The sequence below is a fragment of the Gossypium hirsutum genome, chromosome A04, assembly GCF_007990345.1.
Source record: "Gossypium hirsutum isolate 1008001.06 chromosome A04, Gossypium_hirsutum_v2.1, whole genome shotgun sequence".
NCBI lineage: Eukaryota > Viridiplantae > Streptophyta > Magnoliopsida > Malvales > Malvaceae > Gossypium > Gossypium hirsutum.
Genome location: NC_053427.1, coordinates 75,434,158 through 75,453,480, shown reverse-complemented (window position 1 = coordinate 75,453,480; position 19,323 = coordinate 75,434,158). Strand labels below are relative to the sequence as shown.

At 32.7% G+C, this 19,323-nt stretch overlaps 4 protein-coding genes and 3 non-coding genes across 7 annotated transcripts; 5 read left to right on the top strand and 2 right to left on the bottom strand.

Moving 5' to 3' along the window:
• The first annotated feature begins 4,090 nt into the window (after positions 1-4,090).
• Positions 4,091-7,628, top strand: LOC107948859 (O-fucosyltransferase 19). The gene is made up of 8 exons (XM_016883506.2): positions 4,091-4,918; positions 5,346-5,418; positions 5,505-5,575; positions 5,670-5,758; positions 5,847-5,979; positions 6,075-6,307; positions 6,385-6,861; positions 6,944-7,628. The coding sequence occupies exons 1-8, from the start codon at positions 4,343-4,345 to the stop codon at positions 7,191-7,193; spliced, it is 1,902 nt and encodes a 633-aa protein (XP_016738995.1). The 5' UTR covers positions 4,091-4,342; the 3' UTR covers positions 7,194-7,628.
• Positions 7,629-8,458: 830 nt separating this feature from the next.
• On the top strand, positions 8,459-9,701 carry LOC107948858 (protein transport protein yos1). Its single transcript, XM_016883505.2, has 2 exons — positions 8,459-8,829; positions 9,249-9,701. Exon 2 carries the CDS (start codon positions 9,252-9,254, stop codon positions 9,483-9,485), a length of 234 nt encoding a protein of 77 aa, XP_016738994.1. The 5' UTR covers positions 8,459-8,829; positions 9,249-9,251; the 3' UTR covers positions 9,486-9,701.
• Positions 9,471-10,304, bottom strand: LOC107948857 (heme-binding-like protein At3g10130, chloroplastic). Its single transcript, XM_016883504.2, has one exon. It carries the CDS (start codon positions 10,302-10,304, stop codon positions 9,699-9,701), a length of 606 nt encoding a protein of 201 aa, XP_016738993.1. The 3' UTR covers positions 9,471-9,698.
• A 1,287-nt stretch (positions 10,305-11,591) lies between these two features.
• Positions 11,592-11,685, top strand: LOC121228821 (small nucleolar RNA snoR26). Its single transcript, XR_005926397.1, has one exon. It is a non-coding gene; the product is annotated as a small nucleolar RNA snoR26 (small nucleolar RNA).
• Positions 11,686-11,720: 35 nt separating this feature from the next.
• LOC121228320 (small nucleolar RNA snoR27) lies at positions 11,721-11,820 on the top strand. Its single transcript, XR_005925896.1, has one exon. It is a non-coding gene; the product is annotated as a small nucleolar RNA snoR27 (small nucleolar RNA).
• Positions 11,821-11,923: 103 nt separating this feature from the next.
• LOC121228319 (small nucleolar RNA snoR27) lies at positions 11,924-12,015 on the top strand. Its single transcript, XR_005925895.1, has one exon. It is a non-coding gene; the product is annotated as a small nucleolar RNA snoR27 (small nucleolar RNA).
• Positions 12,016-14,914: 2,899 nt separating this feature from the next.
• Positions 14,915-16,552, bottom strand: LOC107948856 (L-type lectin-domain containing receptor kinase VIII.2). The gene has a single exon (XM_016883503.2). The coding sequence runs from the start codon at positions 16,201-16,203 to the stop codon at positions 15,124-15,126; it is 1,080 nt and encodes a 359-aa protein (XP_016738992.1). The 5' UTR covers positions 16,204-16,552; the 3' UTR covers positions 14,915-15,123.
• Positions 16,553-19,323: the final 2,771 nt, after the last annotated feature.

The following is a 19,323-nucleotide window of genomic DNA, read 5'->3' as shown; positions in this document are numbered from 1 at the left end:
TTATCCAAAGAGATAAAACCATGCAAGTTTAATTCCAATAAGATAATAATTATATTTTTTTTTCCTATGCTTCTAATTTTCAATTGATTTACTTATCAGTAAAACCATTTAAATAATAATTAACTAGTTTTCTTTCTCGTTTGGTACATGGATTTTTTGTGTGTATTCTCTAATTTTTATAAAAAATTATAATGTATATAAAACTTTTTGCTAATATTGTAAAAATTAAAATTATATTTTATGCAATCATATTTATTTATAAAATCGGATCTTAGAACATAAAAATAATAAATTTACTTTTCTTTGATAGTTATTTTCAACAGAATAAAATTTATAATTACTTACATAATTCATTTGATTTGAAAGGTGATTTTTTAGAACAAATAAAAAATGATAGGTCTAATTTTGTAATTTTAATAAAAGAATTTCTTAATTTTTAAAAGGTTGGAAACAATAAGGACTCAAATTGTGATTTAAGAATGTTGAACACCTTTAAATAATTTAGCAAAACATAGATAGGTTTAAAAAGGAATTTAACCATTCCCGAAAGCTATAAATCTCTATTTTATTACCTTAAAAGTTCATTTTATATACTATTTATTATTCTAATTGAATTGAGGAATACTTTTTTTTCTTTTTTTTAAATTATTAATTTAAATTGACTAAAAGTTAGAAACGAATTTGTTCACTTAAATAAGTAAATGCAATGATTGTGATTAAAATAAATAATTTATATATAACCATTAAATTAAGAAAACAATCATGTAACGATGAGAATATGCATTAATTACAATTTGATTTTAATTTTTATTTAAAATTTAGTTTTAATTTTATACTTAAGTAACAATTTTTGTTATTCATATCTTCAGCTACATAATTTCAATTAATAATAAAATTAATTATTTTAAATTTATAAATACTATATATATCTTTGAAATAATATTAATTTTAAAAAATTCAAATATTTAATAGTTTTATAAAATTAATTTTTGATTTTTTTAATTATTAAAAATTTATCAATTTTATAGAACGTCATTAAAGTATTTTAAATATTTAAATTTATAAATTATTTATATTAGTCAATTAATGTATTGTAAATTTAAAATTATTATTCTATATTTAAAAATAACAAAAAAATAGAGGTAAATAGCAAAATTGTCATCCGTCATCATAAAACGTATGCCACGTGTCAATAAATTAAACTTTCATATCACCTAGGACCTTAAACCTTATAATATAATATATATGATTTATTTTAAATATAAATAATGTGATATATTCATAACAAAGATATAATATATAAATAAATTAAATATAAATTTAAAATATTTTGAGTTTTACTTGAATTAAAATATAATTTAATTAAATATAAATTTAAAATATTTTGATTTTTACTTGAATTAAAATATAATTTAATTTTATATAAACTAAAAATAAATCTTCAGTTAACAATTATTTTAGAAAGCCACCTCTTAATTAGATTTAGGTATAAGATTTTAAAGGTCACTTTTATTTAGTTAGTACTTTTTTTTATCTAATTAGTATCTAAATTTGGTCACACACTTTAATATTTTTATGGTAATATTGTTCGAATGTCATAATGTGGCATTTGCAACTAATAGGACACAAAGCAAACATTAATAAAAATAAATAAATAAATTTAAAATATATAAATGTATAAAAAAATTATAAAAATTATCTCATGTCTAAAATGAATATGGAATGTCTAGATTTAGATAAATTCGGATGTTAATTTATTCATATTCATTTTGAAGGTGTTTTTTTAATAATTTTATATATTTTAATTTTTTTTAAAAATAATTATATATATATAAAATCAAATACTAATAGATAATAGTTTACAAAATTTCAATGAATTAAAGAAATCATGACATAATAATATATAAGTAATTACGAATAAAAGGATTTTCTTGAATATTTCTCCCAAATCTCATTATGATGGATTAAAATCAATAAATTCTTTCAATAAAAATCACTAAAACCTTAAAAAGAAAGATGAAAACATGTTGGAACGAATTTTTTTCCTCAAACAAGCTCCACAATTAATGAAGAAAAACAAATAAGAAAAACATATAAACAAGAATTTTCTAAGAATTTTTCTACAAGTGTTTATTATAAAATTAAAATTAAAAAATAAAATTACTAAAAGAATTACATTTAGAATGATTGTCTAGGTTTTTTTAAATATATAGACAAACATTTGTTCAAATTCATTATAAATATGAAATATCTTTATACATCATGTGCCATAGTATGAAATTTATACATGTTATCATATTATTAACTATTAGTGCCATGTCATCATATTATAACAATATTACAATAAAAGTTGTAAGTATATATAATTTTAAATTAAGAGATAGTTTACTATAAATATTGGCATTGCAAACAACTCAAATTTTGAAAAAATCTAACATCAACAAAATTAAACTTTCAAATATCCCAAAATACTTTAAAAGGTATTTTATTTTCCCAATTTCTATTTGAATCATAACACTTACTAAACCAGAATTATATGTTCTAAATGGGGGAATTAACCAAAAAAAATCCCCATTGATATGGTAAACTCTTGGCTTGATTTGTTAAAACCCAATAAAGTTACCAACCAAATCCCCTCTCACCATCTTTCTTTTCTTTTCTTTTTTCTTTTTTTTTTCCTGTTTTCGAACGGAAAATGTATATTGATTCTTGTTGATCAAGATTATTTCTTTAAATTATCGATCAATTATTTAAATAAGTTTCGAATTCAAGTATTATGAATGAAAAATAAAAATTTTATTTTTAATTAAATATTTAACTAGTTCAACTTTAAATTTAATTATATATAATATAATTATTGAATATCGAAATATTTTATGAAAAAATTCTTTTAATAAGGGTTACAATTAAAAGTTTATTTGATTAGGGACCTAAAATGGGTAGCCTGGGCGTGCAGGAATTGAGGTTTCTCAAATTTAGGCTTAGTTTGATAATAATTCTCAAAAAAATATTTTGGGGGAGAAATTAAAATTTTTAGCTTCTAAAAAAAATATTTTTGGGCTAAATTTTGACTGTGGAGAAACATTTTTTCCCTTACAAAGTAGATTGTTTAGGAATACTTTTGTTTAAGAAATACTTTTTAAAAGTAATACTAAACATACCTTTAGTTTATTGAATTGCAAAAAAAGGAAAAAAAAAATGAAATAGATAATGTAAATAATTTTATTTTAATACAAATGAGAATCAAATTAGAAAGGTTTTAATCTTACAAGAATATACATTTTTAATTGATTCTGTGATGATAATTTGACAGGTAAAGTGCATTTCTATGATTTATAACAAGGTTGTGACAGTAATAAATGATATCAAGCACATGGTGTGAAAAACAAGCATCAATATATTTTCATTTTTTAAAGCTATATAATGTTTGATTTATATTATTTTATTTTGGATTTTAAAAAAATAGGGAAATATGCATGATGCTTATTCTCCTGTAATAAAATAAAAAAAAAGCTACTAAATTTATATCGATCTGAGGATTTATTATTTTAAAATTGTTAAAAATAAATACTTTTGCATCAGAGCCAAATTGTCAATTAAATTTATTTTTTTAAAATAATTTATTTTTAACTTTTCAAAATAATTTTTTTGCTTCCCATATTTTCAGAAAAAAAAAGGATTTTGAATGTTTCCTATTTTCGAAAAGATAAAAGATGAATATGCAAACATTTTTATTCATTTAATTATGAAGGTAAAATATTACACTTTGTTTCACAAACTCAAAGTTCACTACAATCTACCTTTACAAAAGTGATGATGCTTAATTTGTTGTGAAAGCAATTTTCATGACTTTTGAAGAATCTATTATTTTTCAGAGTTTTTCTTTTTAGAGAATAGTTTGCGCCTTAATTTTGAAATATTTTAACTTTTTTTTCTTCTTAAATTTCGGACATTAAAACGACATGATATTTCTAAAAATAAAAAAAAGGAGGACATTTCGGTAAGTTCAACTTTAATATTAAATTTAAATATGAAACAATCATTGAAAAAATAATAAATAAATAAAAACGAACAACAGAGCTGGCCTTGTAATGCCATGCCATGCCTTGGATGAAAAAAATAAAAGTAAAAACCATAAAAAACAGGTCCACATTCTCTGATAGTCAATTGTCGTGCTTTATAAAGAGAGCGTAACAAATTTCGGACCTTTGCTTTTGCCTTGCATTGCGGGAACCCGCTCTCCTTCCATTTATTTCTTCCCTTCTTTTTTTTTCCCCTTTTTCCTTTTCCTTTCCTGTCAACTGTTTTTTTTCGTCTTGTTTGGTGTTTATCCGGCGATACAATGTCGTCGGGGGCTGCGAACAGCTCGGCAAACGGGAGCCCTATGCAAGGTGGGCCCACCACTACAAGACGACGCGTGGCGGACTCTCCGATAACAGCTGAGTCCGACAGCAATAATCCATCTTCCATTACGGATGCATCTAACGACGAAGAATCCGACAACCCCAACGGTTACATTCTTTCCGTCTCTTCTTCGGTTTGCGGGTCCCATTGTTTGCACCACCACCACGTGATGAGGTACCTGCAACTTCGCAGGAAGCTTTTGTTCTCGTGGGTGCCCGATAGGTGGTTCATTTGGATTGACAACCTGTGTCATTGGACGGTTAATATGGGTCATAGTTTGAGATCCGGCCGGAACATGGGCCGTAAGATCCTCGGGCTCCTCTTGTTAATGGCGGTCGTTTCCGTTTTCATCAAAGTCTCGCTTTTTAGTACCCACGTTGATGTTAACGGTAAATGGAAGAAAGAAAACGGACTGCTCATCTTGCAGACGTTCAAAGAGGATTGGGCCATGGCGCAACGCGTTGTCAGCGAGACTGAACGCTCCATGCCCAAGCGCGTTCTCGAGAGGATCTCCGTAAGTTTCGTCTTCTTCTTCCTCTTCTAATTCTTCAGTTCTGGTCAAGAAAAAGAAATTTTTCTTCTTTTTATTTATGAATTTTTGAACGGTTGACGAAAATGGGTGTTTCCTTTTATTTTTCATTGAAAATGATTTCGAGGGTGGTGGCTCTGACCAAACACCGAATTTCAACTATTTTCAGGGTTCCATTTATCACGAGTCATTAAAGTTGGCCGATGGCCTGTTATGTTCTTTAATGGCTTTCCAGTTTTCCTTTTCCATTCACATGACTTTTCATATATGGAATTCCACAATTCCATATCTTACCTTTTTTTGTTGGTTGGTGTAATAGTAAATTTAAAAGTTAACAACGTTGCCTTTTTTATTTATTGGTTCATGTTTTTCCCTCCTTACAATGAGACGTATAAATCTTACTTTCCTGCAGACCCCAGAAATTTGGATGAAACCAAACAGCGACAATTATCATCAATGTATATCCCGACCTCAGAATCAAATAAGTATGTCATGTTCCTTTCTCAACTTATTTAAAAAAGGGTTTTCTTTTATCTGATTTTTATTATTAAATAATCTGAACCGACTCTAGGGACAAGATCGAAGTCTAATGGCTATATTATTGTTCATGCCAATGGTGGATTGAATCAGATGAGGACAGGAGTAAGTTAGTTTTCCCTAGACTTGGACTGGACCTCTCATTTTCTTATTTCTTTTTCACAAGCTAATCTATTGGCTTGGCTCTATTGATTTTTAGATATGTGATATGGTCGCTGTTGCTAAGATAATGAATGCCACCTTGGTTCTTCCTTCTCTTGACCATGAGTCGTTTTGGACTGACCCAAGGTAAAAATTAATCGCTATTCCTCATTTGATATCACTTTTGTCTTTGTAAAGCCTCAAATTGTTAACGTTTTCAATACGTTGTGCACAGTGATTTCAAGGATATTTTTGACTGGAGGCACTTCATTAATGTACTGAAAGATGATATTGATATTGTTGAGTATCTTCCCGTTAAGTACTCAACAATAAAACCCCTGGTAAAGGCACCTGTTTCCTGGTCTAAGGTATTGAAAGGATCGAAATTTGGTGTTAAATGTATGGTGATGTACCATTTGGTTTATTGTTTTTGGAAAGGTGTCTTAGATGGCTTCATTTGCAGGCTAATTACTACAGGAGGGAAGTGCTCCCTTTACTAAAGCGACACAAGGTGATCAAGTTCACACATACAGATTCAAGGCTTGCTAATAATAACCTTCCAAACTCCATTCAAAGACTAAGGTGCCGAGCAAATTACGAAGCTCTCCGGTATGCGAAAGAGATAGAGGATCTCGGAAGGACTTTAGTTGATAGACTAAAGAGCAATAATGACCCATATATTGCTTTACACTTGAGGTACACGGTCATTCTTTGGTTTCTGGTAGTATTTCTCTCAACAAAGTCTCTGAGCCTAATAATCTTGATTGCTTCAGGTATGAGAAAGATATGCTTGCATTCACAGGCTGCATCCATAATCTGACTGTAGAAGAGGGCAATGAACTCACGGTTATGAGATACAATGTTAGGCATTGGAAGGAGAAAGAGATAGATAGCGAAGAACGGCGAAGGCAGGGGGGTTGTCCAATGACCCCTAGAGAAGCAGCCGTGTTCCTCAAGGCAATGGGTTACCCTTCCAGTACACCTATCTACATTGTTGCAGGAGAGATTTATGGCAGCAATAGCATGGCTGCCTTCCGTTCTGAGTTCCCAAATGTCTACTCTCATTCGACCTTGGCAACTGAAGAAGAGTTGGAATTGTTCAAGCCATATCAAAACCGCCTCGCTGCGTTGGATTATATTGTTGCGCTTGAAAGTGATGTGTTTGTTTATACTCATGATGGGAATATGGCTAAAGCAGTACAGGGCCATCGAAGGTTCGAAGGATTTCGAAAGACCATCAACCCTGACAGGTCTGTATACATGCAGAATTTTGCTTTCATGAAGCATGATTATTAAAGAGTATTGTAATGACATAACCTGTTTGATTTTCAGACAAAATTTTGTGAAACTCATTGATCAGCTGGATGAAGGTGTAATAACGTGGGAAATGTTTTCTTCAGAAGTAAAGAGTTTACACTCTGACAGGCTGGGAGCTCCATACATGAGACAGACAGGAGAGTCACCAAGATTAGAGGAGAACTTTTATGCAAATCCCCTTCCTGGGTGCATCTGTAAAACAAGTCAAGTGCAGAAAATCAGCGGCCCGAAGTTCGACCAGACCTTGAGTTCAGTTCAAAGATAGGATTTTTGTTAGTGGGTTAAGTTGGTTGAATTATATACACTGCCCTATGCAGGAGGAAGGCTGATAGGGGGGATTTTTGAATTAAGGTAAGGTGCTTTCCGCTGGGAGGGAGACATGCAAGCAGCCTCCTACAGATGTCAGCTGAATTATATGGTTCTGGTTTCAGTTTTGTTAGAAAGACCAAACCAGTAACATAGGTAAAAAAAACCACAGAGAAAATGTGTTATTCTGAGGATTCTGAGGCAAATCAAGTTAGTTATATAAAACACACACGCATATATGTATATGTCACAGTGGGGAATCACAGCATTGATTTATTCATTATTCTTTCAATAACTTGGTTGTAAAAAGGGATGTTTGCCAAATTAGCCTCTTACAGACTTGAATGTAATATCTTAAAACATAATGGAAATCGTTTCCCAATTGTCCGCAGCAGATTTTATTGTTTCTTCTTAGTTTCGTTTCCATACGTTTTCTCTTAAAAGATTATTGTTAAAATGCATTTGAGCTGTCCCAATTTGGAAACTTGCTTTGCCTACTGAGAATCACTCCAGATGAAATGAACAGAAATTAAGCAATATTCAGACATATGTACATTTAATCCCAGACGTTTCCTCCTCCATAAATTCTTATCTATATTCATCAGAAACAAATTCAGATACCATGCTTTCTGGATTCCAATTACTACATTGAAGGTACGGTACATAAACCTCTTCCAACTACCACACCGTGTTCCATCGGTTACAAACAGAAATTAGTCCATCATTGCCATAATGAAGAGATTTCCTCACGAATCTTGAGATATAAGGATTCACACTATTGTCAGGTTCTTGTTGTGATTGAACAAAATCAAGTATAGTGGAAGTCTATAATTGTCTTTTCCCCTCTTTATATAAAAAAAATTGAATAAATTAGTTCTTATATATTAAATCAAACAGCAAACTAGTTATTACTTAAAATTTCATTTATTTTTACTATTAAAACATTGTATGTCAGAGTAAGATGCATGTGACACGCTGCCACGAGTAACTGTTTGATTATTTTATCTTTAATGCAAGTTTTTAATGGTAAAAAAGAATAAAATTTTTAATAAAAAAAATCAATTTACTTTTTAATCTAATATATAATGATTAACTTATCTATTTATTGAGTAAAGGGGAAAATCACAATCTAATTCTCAGTACTCAGTTAAAAGTGGATAATAATGCCTTATAGATTGATGCGGACAGTTAAACACGATGCTATTATTCTATGTCAAATGTTGTTGGAGACTGCTTCCATTTTTCGCTTGTCCTTTGAGCTGTCTGATAAATTTTGTCGGGTCGTGTTTTATGGGCCTTAATTTTCGGGTCAGGTAAGAAAAGAAAGGAGAAATCCAACGCCTAGCAGCTCAAAGAATACGTGAGCAAGGATGATCTTATCCGTTAGATGAAAAGCTTCCCTGAATCATACGTGGCCCAACAAGCTGAGACCGCCTGTTGTTTTTACTACTAGTCGTCTCTTGTTCTTCAAAATGGCTTTGGTTCCATCCTCCTTTGATCTTCTGCTTCTGGTCGATGAAATCAATTAGTAATCTCACGAAAGAGTACGGCATTCTAGTTGAAAAAATTTCTTCCTGGGTTGCTTCCTGTCACAAGTGAGAAAAATTCCAATCTTTTTCTCTTCTCTGTTTCCATGGAAATGCTCTGTTTTGACTGATTGTGTTCTCAAATCTGAATTTCTCAGCAAGAGAGCTAATTTCAGGAATAAATTCTAGATTTTTTTATGCGAATAGTATGTTTTACTTGAATTCCATGATCATAAACCTCATATCAACTAAATCTTTTTTTTTTAATTGTAAAATCAATCATGTTGCTTGTTCATCAGAATCATTAGTTTTTTAATCAAAGGATCAACTTTTGTTGTACATGCTAAGATTGGATTTTGAGGCTATATTTTATATGTATTGAGAGTTATTGAGCAGCCTTGGTTGTTGTTGACACTTTACGGTAAATTTTGAGATGAATTTCTTGGTTTATTACATGGCCTGAACTTGCGTGCCTGAATTTTGTGCAGAAAATGGGGTTCTGGACATTGGTAGAAGGATTGCTGCTATTTGCCAATGCATTAGCAATACTGAATGAAGATAGGTTCCTTGGTCCAAGAAGATGGACTTTAGCAGAATTTCGAGGAGGAAGAAGAAACACTCTCAAGGGGCAGATAGTTGGGCTCATACATGCATGTCAATTCCTCAGACTACCACTTATCCTTTTCAATATCATCAAAGTTAGTCTCTGGTTGAGATCAACATGAAGAATAAATTCATGGCTTGGGACATGAATGAATTAATCCATACATACTCTGATGATATGTTAATAAGCTGTTTTTGCCCACCTGTGTGTGTACAATACTCGAAATGATAGAATAAGAGAATGGCTCATATGCTGGTAAGACCATTTCTTTTTGTAGCCTGTGCAATCCAAACTTGGGAGAAAAGAAGAGCTAAACAAACATACAGTTTTGCATTCACTCGACTGGTAACATGACTTCATTAGTCCTGAAAGCAGGTAAAGTCCATGGAGGATTATACCTAGCCAACAAGAACTGGCCAATCACCTTGTACCCATCTCTCTCCAAGCTTTTCTTCAGATTCTCCACCTTCTCTTCCACCACCTTATCCGTCGCCACTCCTCCAAACTTCACCACCCCATATTTCCTCTCCCCTTCTTCCTTTATCACCACCCTCTCATCCAAAGGCTTCGGTGCTTCCTCCGCTGTCTTATACGTCGCCGGCAATAGGAATTGCATGGTCACCATGTTATTGTTGTCACCCTTTGTCACCACAGTAGCAGTCATGGGAATCTTTTCACTTTCATTTCCAGGTGATCTAGTTATCACTGGAGCTGTCATTGCTATCTTTTCAGGTTTTGCGTTTTGGGGATTGCCTAAAGCACCGATGTAATTTGCCAACAACGAAAAGCCACCATCTTTATTCCCCTTGAACTGAGATGGATCGTATGTGACTTCAGCTGCAACTGCTGGTGGGTATTTTCGGATTTCATAGTCAGCCGAGGATTGAACCACTTCATACTTTGGTGTTTCCACTGTGATCTTACCAAAAACCATACCCATGTTGGTGAAACAAGTTGGATTTAGAAAAGACTTTTTTTGGATTGAACTTGAGGATTCAAGCCACAATCTTTTATAACCAGACGAAGGCCACTGAAATCTAGATTGTTCAATCCAAATAATGCCATTACTAGGGGAAGGGGTAAAGACTCCATATACAGTTGTCCTTGATTTTGTGGTACGAATTTGGAGATGAACTAGTGGACTTCTTTTATCCACGACCTCAATCAGTGGAGAGACTATGGGCTTACGGTTTCTCAAGCTAAGCCTTGATAAAAATTATAGAGTATACCATCAATCTTCATCTCATGTAAAAAAATTCACCAAATTATTAATAAATTTAAGTTTTAATTACTTAACTTCAAAAATTTATAAAATAATCATTAAACTATTTAAAATTTTTATTTAAGTTACTGAGATTTTTTTAAAAGTCCAGTTAACAAGCTTTAAGCGACGATTTAATGATTGATATGGTAAAATCCATCAACAACTAGAATAACATATCTTAGACCCAAATCGATCTAACAATCAATGTCGAAAATTGGAAAAGCTAATTAGATTTTGATTCGTAGATTTATGATGTTCAAAATTGTCTTATAAAAAAAATTGAATTGTAAAATAGAAGAGTAATGAGAGCTTTCAATTAATGCAGATAATGCAAACAGAGAATGCCATATACAATAATTTTAATAACTCAATGACTTAAATAAAAATTTCTAAATTATTTAATGATCATTTCGTAACTTTTTAAAATTAAGTGACTAAAATTTAAAATTAGAGTAGTTTATCCAAAAATACATAAACGAAAGTAGTGACAGGTTTGATTTCAATGTTGTATAAACTTGCACTGTACTGCAGAATTGCCTTCAGCCATGGATGGGCTCAGAATGACATAAATTACACCCAATAATCTGCTAAATCAAAGCATTTTTTATTCTTGAAAACAATACAAGAGCAGCATCAGTACTGGATTACAGCCAATAGCCCAAGACCCGAAAACTTCGGAATTGTTGAGTTCCATAATACGTTTCAAATAACATAGAAAATAGGTCCAGAAACCCATAAAATATATGGGGCTTTTATAGAAAAGGCTTTCATTCACTATTAAGGCCACCTTGGTTCAATATCTTAGGGTTTTGCTCTAAATTCTAATCAATATATAAGGGGCATACCTAGGGTTACCAGTGTTTCAAGGTACTTTTTCTGAAACAAAACTGGTCTTTTTAACACAACAATCTGAATTTCTGTTTCCAGATGGTTTATATGTTTTTATTTGCTGCACCTATTTTTTTCATATCGATGAGGAGATAATTAAATTGTTATCCTTGCACTTCGATTGTCAGTGAAGAAACAAAGTGGGCAATTTTTTGTATCTGAGATGCTTCGTTTTCAACCCTTTCCCTTTCTGGGTTTTGGTTTTATGGATCAAAGATGTTAAATTTTATTCTGCGTTATCTATCTGATAGCCCTTTCTTTAAAAGGAAATGAAGATAACACTAATCACATACTGAGATCCTGTTTAACCTTGAATTTTTTTTTCTATGTTACTACATTGTTTGGTTAAATTGAATCCCTTGCTTGAGTTGTTAATCGATGCTGAATGAGTTTGTGGATATGCTTTCATTGGGTCTATGATGCTACTTTACAAACTGCGTTATCTCTCTGAACTTCCTTTTATAAGGATTGAAGACATTTTTCCATGCTGAGATCCACTGCTGCTGTTTTAGTAACATGTTCATTGCCTGTGTTGGTTCATTCAGGTGTCTTATCGTTGGAATTTAACACCTATGGTTCTTAATACATTTACAAGAATAGGGTTAACATATCTATAATCTTAATGGATAACTTAGGATTGAGTAGTTTACTCCTTTGGTTTTCACATGAATTTACCCTTTTTGTTTTTGTTTTTGCTTACAATTACATCAATCTTGAACTGTTGGTCGTTCATAGATACCTTCATTAGATGACAAGATTTTGAGAATTTAACTTAGGGGGGATGTGTTTAGGGCTTATTCTGTTGAACCTAGAACTCCAGTTGATTTAATAGGATGTAATGTGTCTGAATGCTATCCTGTTTAAGATTCGAGCCTTGTAAAATCTGCTACAATGTCTTTAGTAACATTTTGTTTTGAGGTTTCCTGGTCGGTTAAACTTTCTTCTTAGGAAGTTGGCTGTGAGTGACATTCTTTTCCCTAAGGCTTCACTTCTTAGTGATCAGTTTCCTGCTTTTTACCTCTCGTGGATCCAAGCAAATATTGAGTCTTAACTGTGCTTGAGCTCACCCAACCAAATTTGGATGCCAAGAGCAAGATGTGTGTTGCTGTTATGCGTGGTTGAAGGTAGCTTATGGTGTATGCTATGTTCAGAGGCTAAATGAGCACAAAGGAAGGTGATCCGTCCCGGACAAGAATTCATCCTACATCGTGGAATGGATTCTGAACAACTGCGTAATCAATGCTTTGATTCTAGGATGTTATTATAGAATGTAAAACAATGCTAGAAGAGTACAAATTCCAGAAAGAATTAATCTGGAAAGCTTGTATGCCTGTATGAATGTTAAATATATTGATAATTCAATTTCAATTCTTTATACCTTCGAGCTTGAAATGCTATATTTTTCCAGCCTTCCATGCATATTGTCATTGTTGAATGTAGCCACAAAATCCAGCAAATGGTATCTCTCGGCGTTGAATGTGGTCACAAAATCCAGCGACTGTTATCTCTCGGTAAAGTTCAGAGATAGCTTTTATTAACAATTGGAGATCAAATTGTTTAGTGTTATTGATATTGGGAGCGTAAAGTTAGTAGTCGGTACTATAACCATAATTGTTGAAGGAGTATGCAATTATCGATTTTATTTTTTTGTGGTTGCGTTGTACTGTACATCTCTCGATACAATGTCACCAACATAGTTGATCTCCAATTGAGTCGTCTCATTTCTTTTAAGTCGACAAGTTGTAGTAGCCACCTTAACTGTACTAAAATTTGACATTTATCAGGTAGTAGAAGAACTCCAACTAACTTCAAGATGAATGTTGGACGTATTGTTCTCTTTCAACAGCACTTACGGAGTTGTCGTTATAATTGAAATTTTCTTCCAACCACTTCATCTCTATTTGGCTACCAAAAAACTTTTCTGGCACGTTGGCTAATAGTTGCTCTAAAATTGCGCTCTAATCATCAATGATCATTGCCCCCGTAACGGCTGACCCATCCACCGGTAAATCAAGTTGTAAAGCTACGTCCTTAAGTGTAATTGTACACTCATCGTATGAAAGATGGAATGTGTGGGTTTCAGGTCTTCATATTTTCACCAAAGCGCTAATAAGTGAATCTCACACTTAACATATTTAAAATTCGATCTTCGGTTTGATTATATAAACATAAAAAAAATTTATAAAATTAATAGTGTTAACAACTCAAAATAAACTTAATTAAAATTTTTAAAAAATAATATTTCTTACCATTTACAATTGGATGTTAGAAATGTGCTTATCATTAAAACAAATAAAAATCAATTAAAAACAAAAAAAATAAGAAATAAGAAATATAAAATTAAAACAACAAGATTTTGAGAGAAATTGAATGAAAATTTGAGAATTAAAAAGTTGAGAGAACTGAGAGAACTAGGAGGATGAAATTTGAATGCAAAAGAAAGAAAATGACTTAGATTTATATAACAAATAAATTAGCCATTTTAGTTGTCGGAAAAAATTGTCGTTGGATTTTTTTTACCTTGGTTGAACCAACAAGATGCGTTTTATCTAACTTGGCAGGAAAGCACGTTCAATAGGACACGACCGTTTCGTTTTTGTAGGTTGGTCCAGCCTATTGCTCTTTTCTTGTGCCTATTTCGCTCTAGGGGGCTGGTTTATAGGTACAACCTTTGTGACTTCGTGGTATACTCATGGATTGGCCAGCTCCTATTTGGAAGGCTGCAATTTCTTAACCGCCGCAGTTTCTACCCCTGCTAATAGTTTCACACATTCTTTGTTATTACTATGGGCTGTTCTCTATTTCTCTCTCCAAAATCGATCTATTTCCCTGTATAACTAAAAAAAATCAATCTAAAACTCTAATTATTTCCTAAAAACTATATATATATATCAAATTTACCCCTCAAATCACTGTCACTGTTAAGCCTGACAAATTCACTGTCATAAGTCTTTATCGATTTTTAGTGCAAAAAAGCTATAAAAATCTTTAGTTCCGTTAATTACACCGAGTCACAGCATGAAACCTGAGGCAGCCTAATACAGCAAGGGCAATGGCCTATACTACATATTTACGGAGTGGGGCTGTTACCGGTTCCCGGCAAACGATATTCAGGTCACAAAATGGATTTCTTAGATAAAGAAGTTGTTCAGGAGTTTCTGCATTTTTAATTGATGTTAGACAAGCAACTTCACAGCATATATCTAACGTGAAATTAAAGCATCCATTATTTGGACTTCAGATGCATTTCTAATACTAATATACTCGATTCTTTCATATATCTGGAACATCATATCTAATACAAAGTCCGAATTTATGTTGAACGCATATGTTCATCATGGAAACTTAGGGGAAACGAAAAAAATTTCAAATAAAACACTAAAGAGCTTGCTCAGGAATAAGGCAAGCAACATTCAGTTTATATTATAAGGTAAAACCTCAATGATTCCATCGTTAAAACACTGTGTAACCAAGAGCATACATTTTTCACAATTGGTCATTAACTACAAGCACACACAAAACCTGCAACTACAATTACAAAAGATCATCAATTTACAACATAATAAAACATCAATCAGACCAAAAAAAAAAAAACCAACTCTAAGATTTACTCCTTGCCATCTTTGACAGCGTTGTCTACTACTACTACTTTGACCTTCTTGTACTCGAAATCCACACCTTCTGCACCACACTCTTCAGGCACCACAGGTCGCCTATCACCAAACATGTTCCATAGGTATAGCACGCAAGAAGCTGTCAAGGCTCCACAAGCACCGCCGAAGACAAACACAACAAGCACTTTCCAAAAACATTTGCTACTCTTGTGCGGTGTTGTAAGAGGTTTGGGGTTTTTTGTAATAGCTTCAGGATCAAGTGGTTGGGAATGCATCCAATTGGGAACCTGCCTTAGCTTAAAACTCCATAAGTGAATACAGCATGTCTGCGAAGAGTTTCCATTTGAAGAACTTAAACCCACAAACACTTGTTCATCATTCCATAGTTTTGACAAGTCGATTGAGTATGAAAGCAAGGGATCATCTGGCCTGGTACTACTAGATTGACTCAACCTAATCTCTAGTCTCTTAGAACTTGCTTCATAATCAATCCACGAATGTAATTTTTCTCCATTGCTTAGTACCAAATTGAGAGAGGATAAATTTCTAGCTTTAACTGATGCAAGGCTACCCACATCAATGGCCACATGGTTTTCATTCAGATCACCATGCTTGGCATCTCTGAAGGTATCAAATTCTACAGCAACAATACCGCTTTTGTTGTTTTTTTCCAATCCAAGAGAAATCCCAAACGTACTATTTCCCAATACATCAACTTTAAAACTACTAGGAACCATAATAAAAGCCAAACCATCACCATTTTTATGAGACATGGAGAAGGAAAAGTAGGTTGAAAAAGAAGCAAGTTTCCTTACTTTACCTTGAACAAGCTTGATGGGTTTCTTGTACATAACTGCCCCAGCACTCCAACTCACTGAGTTAGTAAGTTGAACCCAAGACCCATCATTACCAACATGTGCATCCCCATATAAAGCAATATTGGACTCAAATTTTGGATCTTTACCAAAACTTTTGAAAGAAAAGGAAGAACTGTGCTCTGCAGCTAAGATTTTGGAGAAGAAAACAAGACAAATGAGGGCTGTGAGGTAGTTGGAAAAGAAGAAAATGGCCATCGCAGCTGTGTGTTAGAGAGCTGAAATCTGAGTTTGGTTCTTTTTTGTTGGTCTACAAAGATGTGCCAGGTGATGATTCCATTTTACAACACAAGCTGGTTGCCTTTCCCTTAATTTTTTAAGGCTTGTGGGTGAAGAACCAGAGGAAAGAAAGTAAAGAATATGAAGGTTGGGTTGGAGCGTGTGAAAATTAAATACGTATACTCGTTTCTGCAATGTCTTTATGACTCTCTCTCTCTCTCTCTATCTCGGTGGTTGCTGGCTGAGGGAATATTATAATGGAGAATTTTCAATTTTGCACCCTTGTACTTTTTTCTAATCTCTCAAGTCTACTCAATATCTTTGTGTATTTCCATTTCCATCCATAGTACTTTCTCTTAATTTGTTTCATTAATTAAACTCCCAATAAAGGGAAGAAAAGGTTTGTGACTTTGAGCCTGGAAAAATTACTTGTAATAAAAATGTCAAATTTATTTAAGTACAAATATATGAACCAAATTGGTACTTAGTAATGTGAGTTGTTAAGGGCTCATTAACAACTAGATAAGTAATTTTTTTTAATGGCTGTTTGGAAATTATTGGAACAAGACTTACAGTTATGAAAGCAAACTTGTTAGCTAGGAGAAAAGAGAAAAAGCTAGGAGATGCGTTGGGTAAATAAATGTGATCTCAGGCTGGACGGACGTAGTTATAGCATGTTTGTATATTTGAGTCTACGACGGATGCGAGTGTATGATTCCCACCATCTCTTCCCTTTTTAATTTGCCTTTAGTTTTATAAGAAAGAGGAAATGCATAAAAAAGAAAAAGGAAAAAGGGATTAAATTGCATTGAAGAAAGGGATGAGATCCTTTTCAATTTTTTACTTGCAGGATCGGTCGTCGATAAACTCACCCAACCCAAGCAAAGCTAAGATGGTTGTGCAACGTGCCTGCCTCACTTTACAGCCAACTTCACCTAAAACCTAATGTAAGCGTGCTCTTATCTTCACGCTCACCCAACGTATAATTCCTCATAAATTACTACACTATTTTCTCTTGCCAACTTATTAAAACACCCACTCCTTATCTTCATCTTTAACCATTCTTTCATTTGTATTTACTAAATAAATTTTAAATTAAAAATAATTACTTATTTATTTTTAATTACAAACTAATAAAAATTTAATTACATATTAAACTACCATAAAATTAAATATATTTGACTTTTTTTAGTAAAATATATATATAAGTATTTAAATTTATATTTCACATTGAATTCATTAAACTATATTTATGTAAATTAATTAGTTACCCTTAAAAGATTTTCGTGAAAAATATTAAAATATAAAAGTAAAAAGAAGAAAGAAAGAAAAAATAATTGATTCATCGAACTATTCGAATATTTTTATTTAAGTGACTGAGTTGTTAAATTTTTTTTAAGTCTAGCTAGCAAATTCCAAGTGATAATTTGACGATCAATATAATGGATCAGTACTCATTGACAAGTAGAACATACCTTCTAACCAAATTAATTTGACAATAAATGTCAAAGATAAGAAAAAAAAGCTATTTAAATTTTGATTTACAAATTTATAACGTTCAAAGTTGTTTTATAGAAAAAAAATGAAATATGAAGAGAAAGGGAAGTGAAAAAAATTTTAAATAATTTAATGATTATTTTGTAATTCTTTTGAAATTGAGTGTTTATTTTATTTTATTTTATTTTTTTTCTTTGCGGCGAGGAAAGACTTTTAAGGCAACGTAATCTTATATTCACCTCTGGAAATACTGGCCACAAAAATTCTAACCGTACAACTTGAACGGCAAAATAACACACAAGTAAGGTTTTAAGTATTGAAACTTGAAATTGACTCAACTAACCGTTGAGTGTATGAGCAAGAGTTGGTTATCTTAAATGTAGTCAGTTGTTGCAACAACGAACCCTGCTTTTTCTTTTTATACCTATTTACTTCAGCTTGCCATGATTCGTGAGGTTGCAAAGGAAGAATGAATCTACCGAATTTTTTTTAGTAGGTTAAGGCCGTCAGGCGTAGTTAAATCTGAGTGACAACAGACCTTTGCATTCATTACCTACACTAAATATATTCATGTGGACCAAACTTTGAATCCGAATAACATTGCCTAACTTACCAATAGAAAATGTTTGGTTTAATGGTCTATTCTATTATTTACAAAGCACATGGCATATAATGCTTAAGGTTACAAAGACAGGTGCCGGGTAGGATATGAACTTTGGGTGGAACAAAACCCTTTCGGAACAAAGTTTAGAACCACAAAGCACTGGCACTTGTTTTGTGCATTAAATTTGAAACATGGGTAGGGAGGGGGACCACTAGCTTTTGAGGTGCGATTCTTGTGACCACTGCCTTTTGGCCTCTTTGATTGATTTTTTTCTAAAGCCTCAAACCCTATCAGGTTTGGTTGGTTATGCTGAGATCTTTACCCTCTTTCTTGGGTTGGCAATAGGATCAAGAAATCAACAAATGGATTAAAGACACAACACCCACATGGACCTAGTTACCATCTTTCAAGCCAACACCTGTTTCCTAGATTAAGCAAAAAAAAAGGGTTATCATCCGCAGTAATATGCATAGTTTATGCATGAAAACAGTGACAACCTAATAGTAATAACATCTCCAAGAAAGAGCTTAGGTTTTATCACTGCTGAGAGGATAGTAGTTAATTGAGGTTGCAGTGGGGCTTGATAGTGGTCTGGCAATCCACCAGAGAGATAGAGAGAGACAAAGAAGCAGGCTGAATGAAGATAGCTACTTATCAGCTAAAGTAATTAAAGATGGACATAAATAGCATAACAACTACTGTGTAAAAAGGTAGCATTGTTTCCTTGTCTAGATAGGAGGACAGATTATTTCGAAGAAGCTGGCATATCTAGTTTGGTTAAAACCTTCACATTTCTAAATGTGGAGCACCGGAGGACCACTATTAAGCCCAAGACAGACCATGTAATCTGTGTCATGACCTAACCCAGTCCTTTGGACCATGTCGCTCAGCATAATCCGGAACCGTCTTCTTTGGGCACCCATAGGACCTTCAAGGTCTTAAGTGTGCCTCCACATATTCGAACCCGATTTGATCAATTGGTATCCATTCTGTAAAGT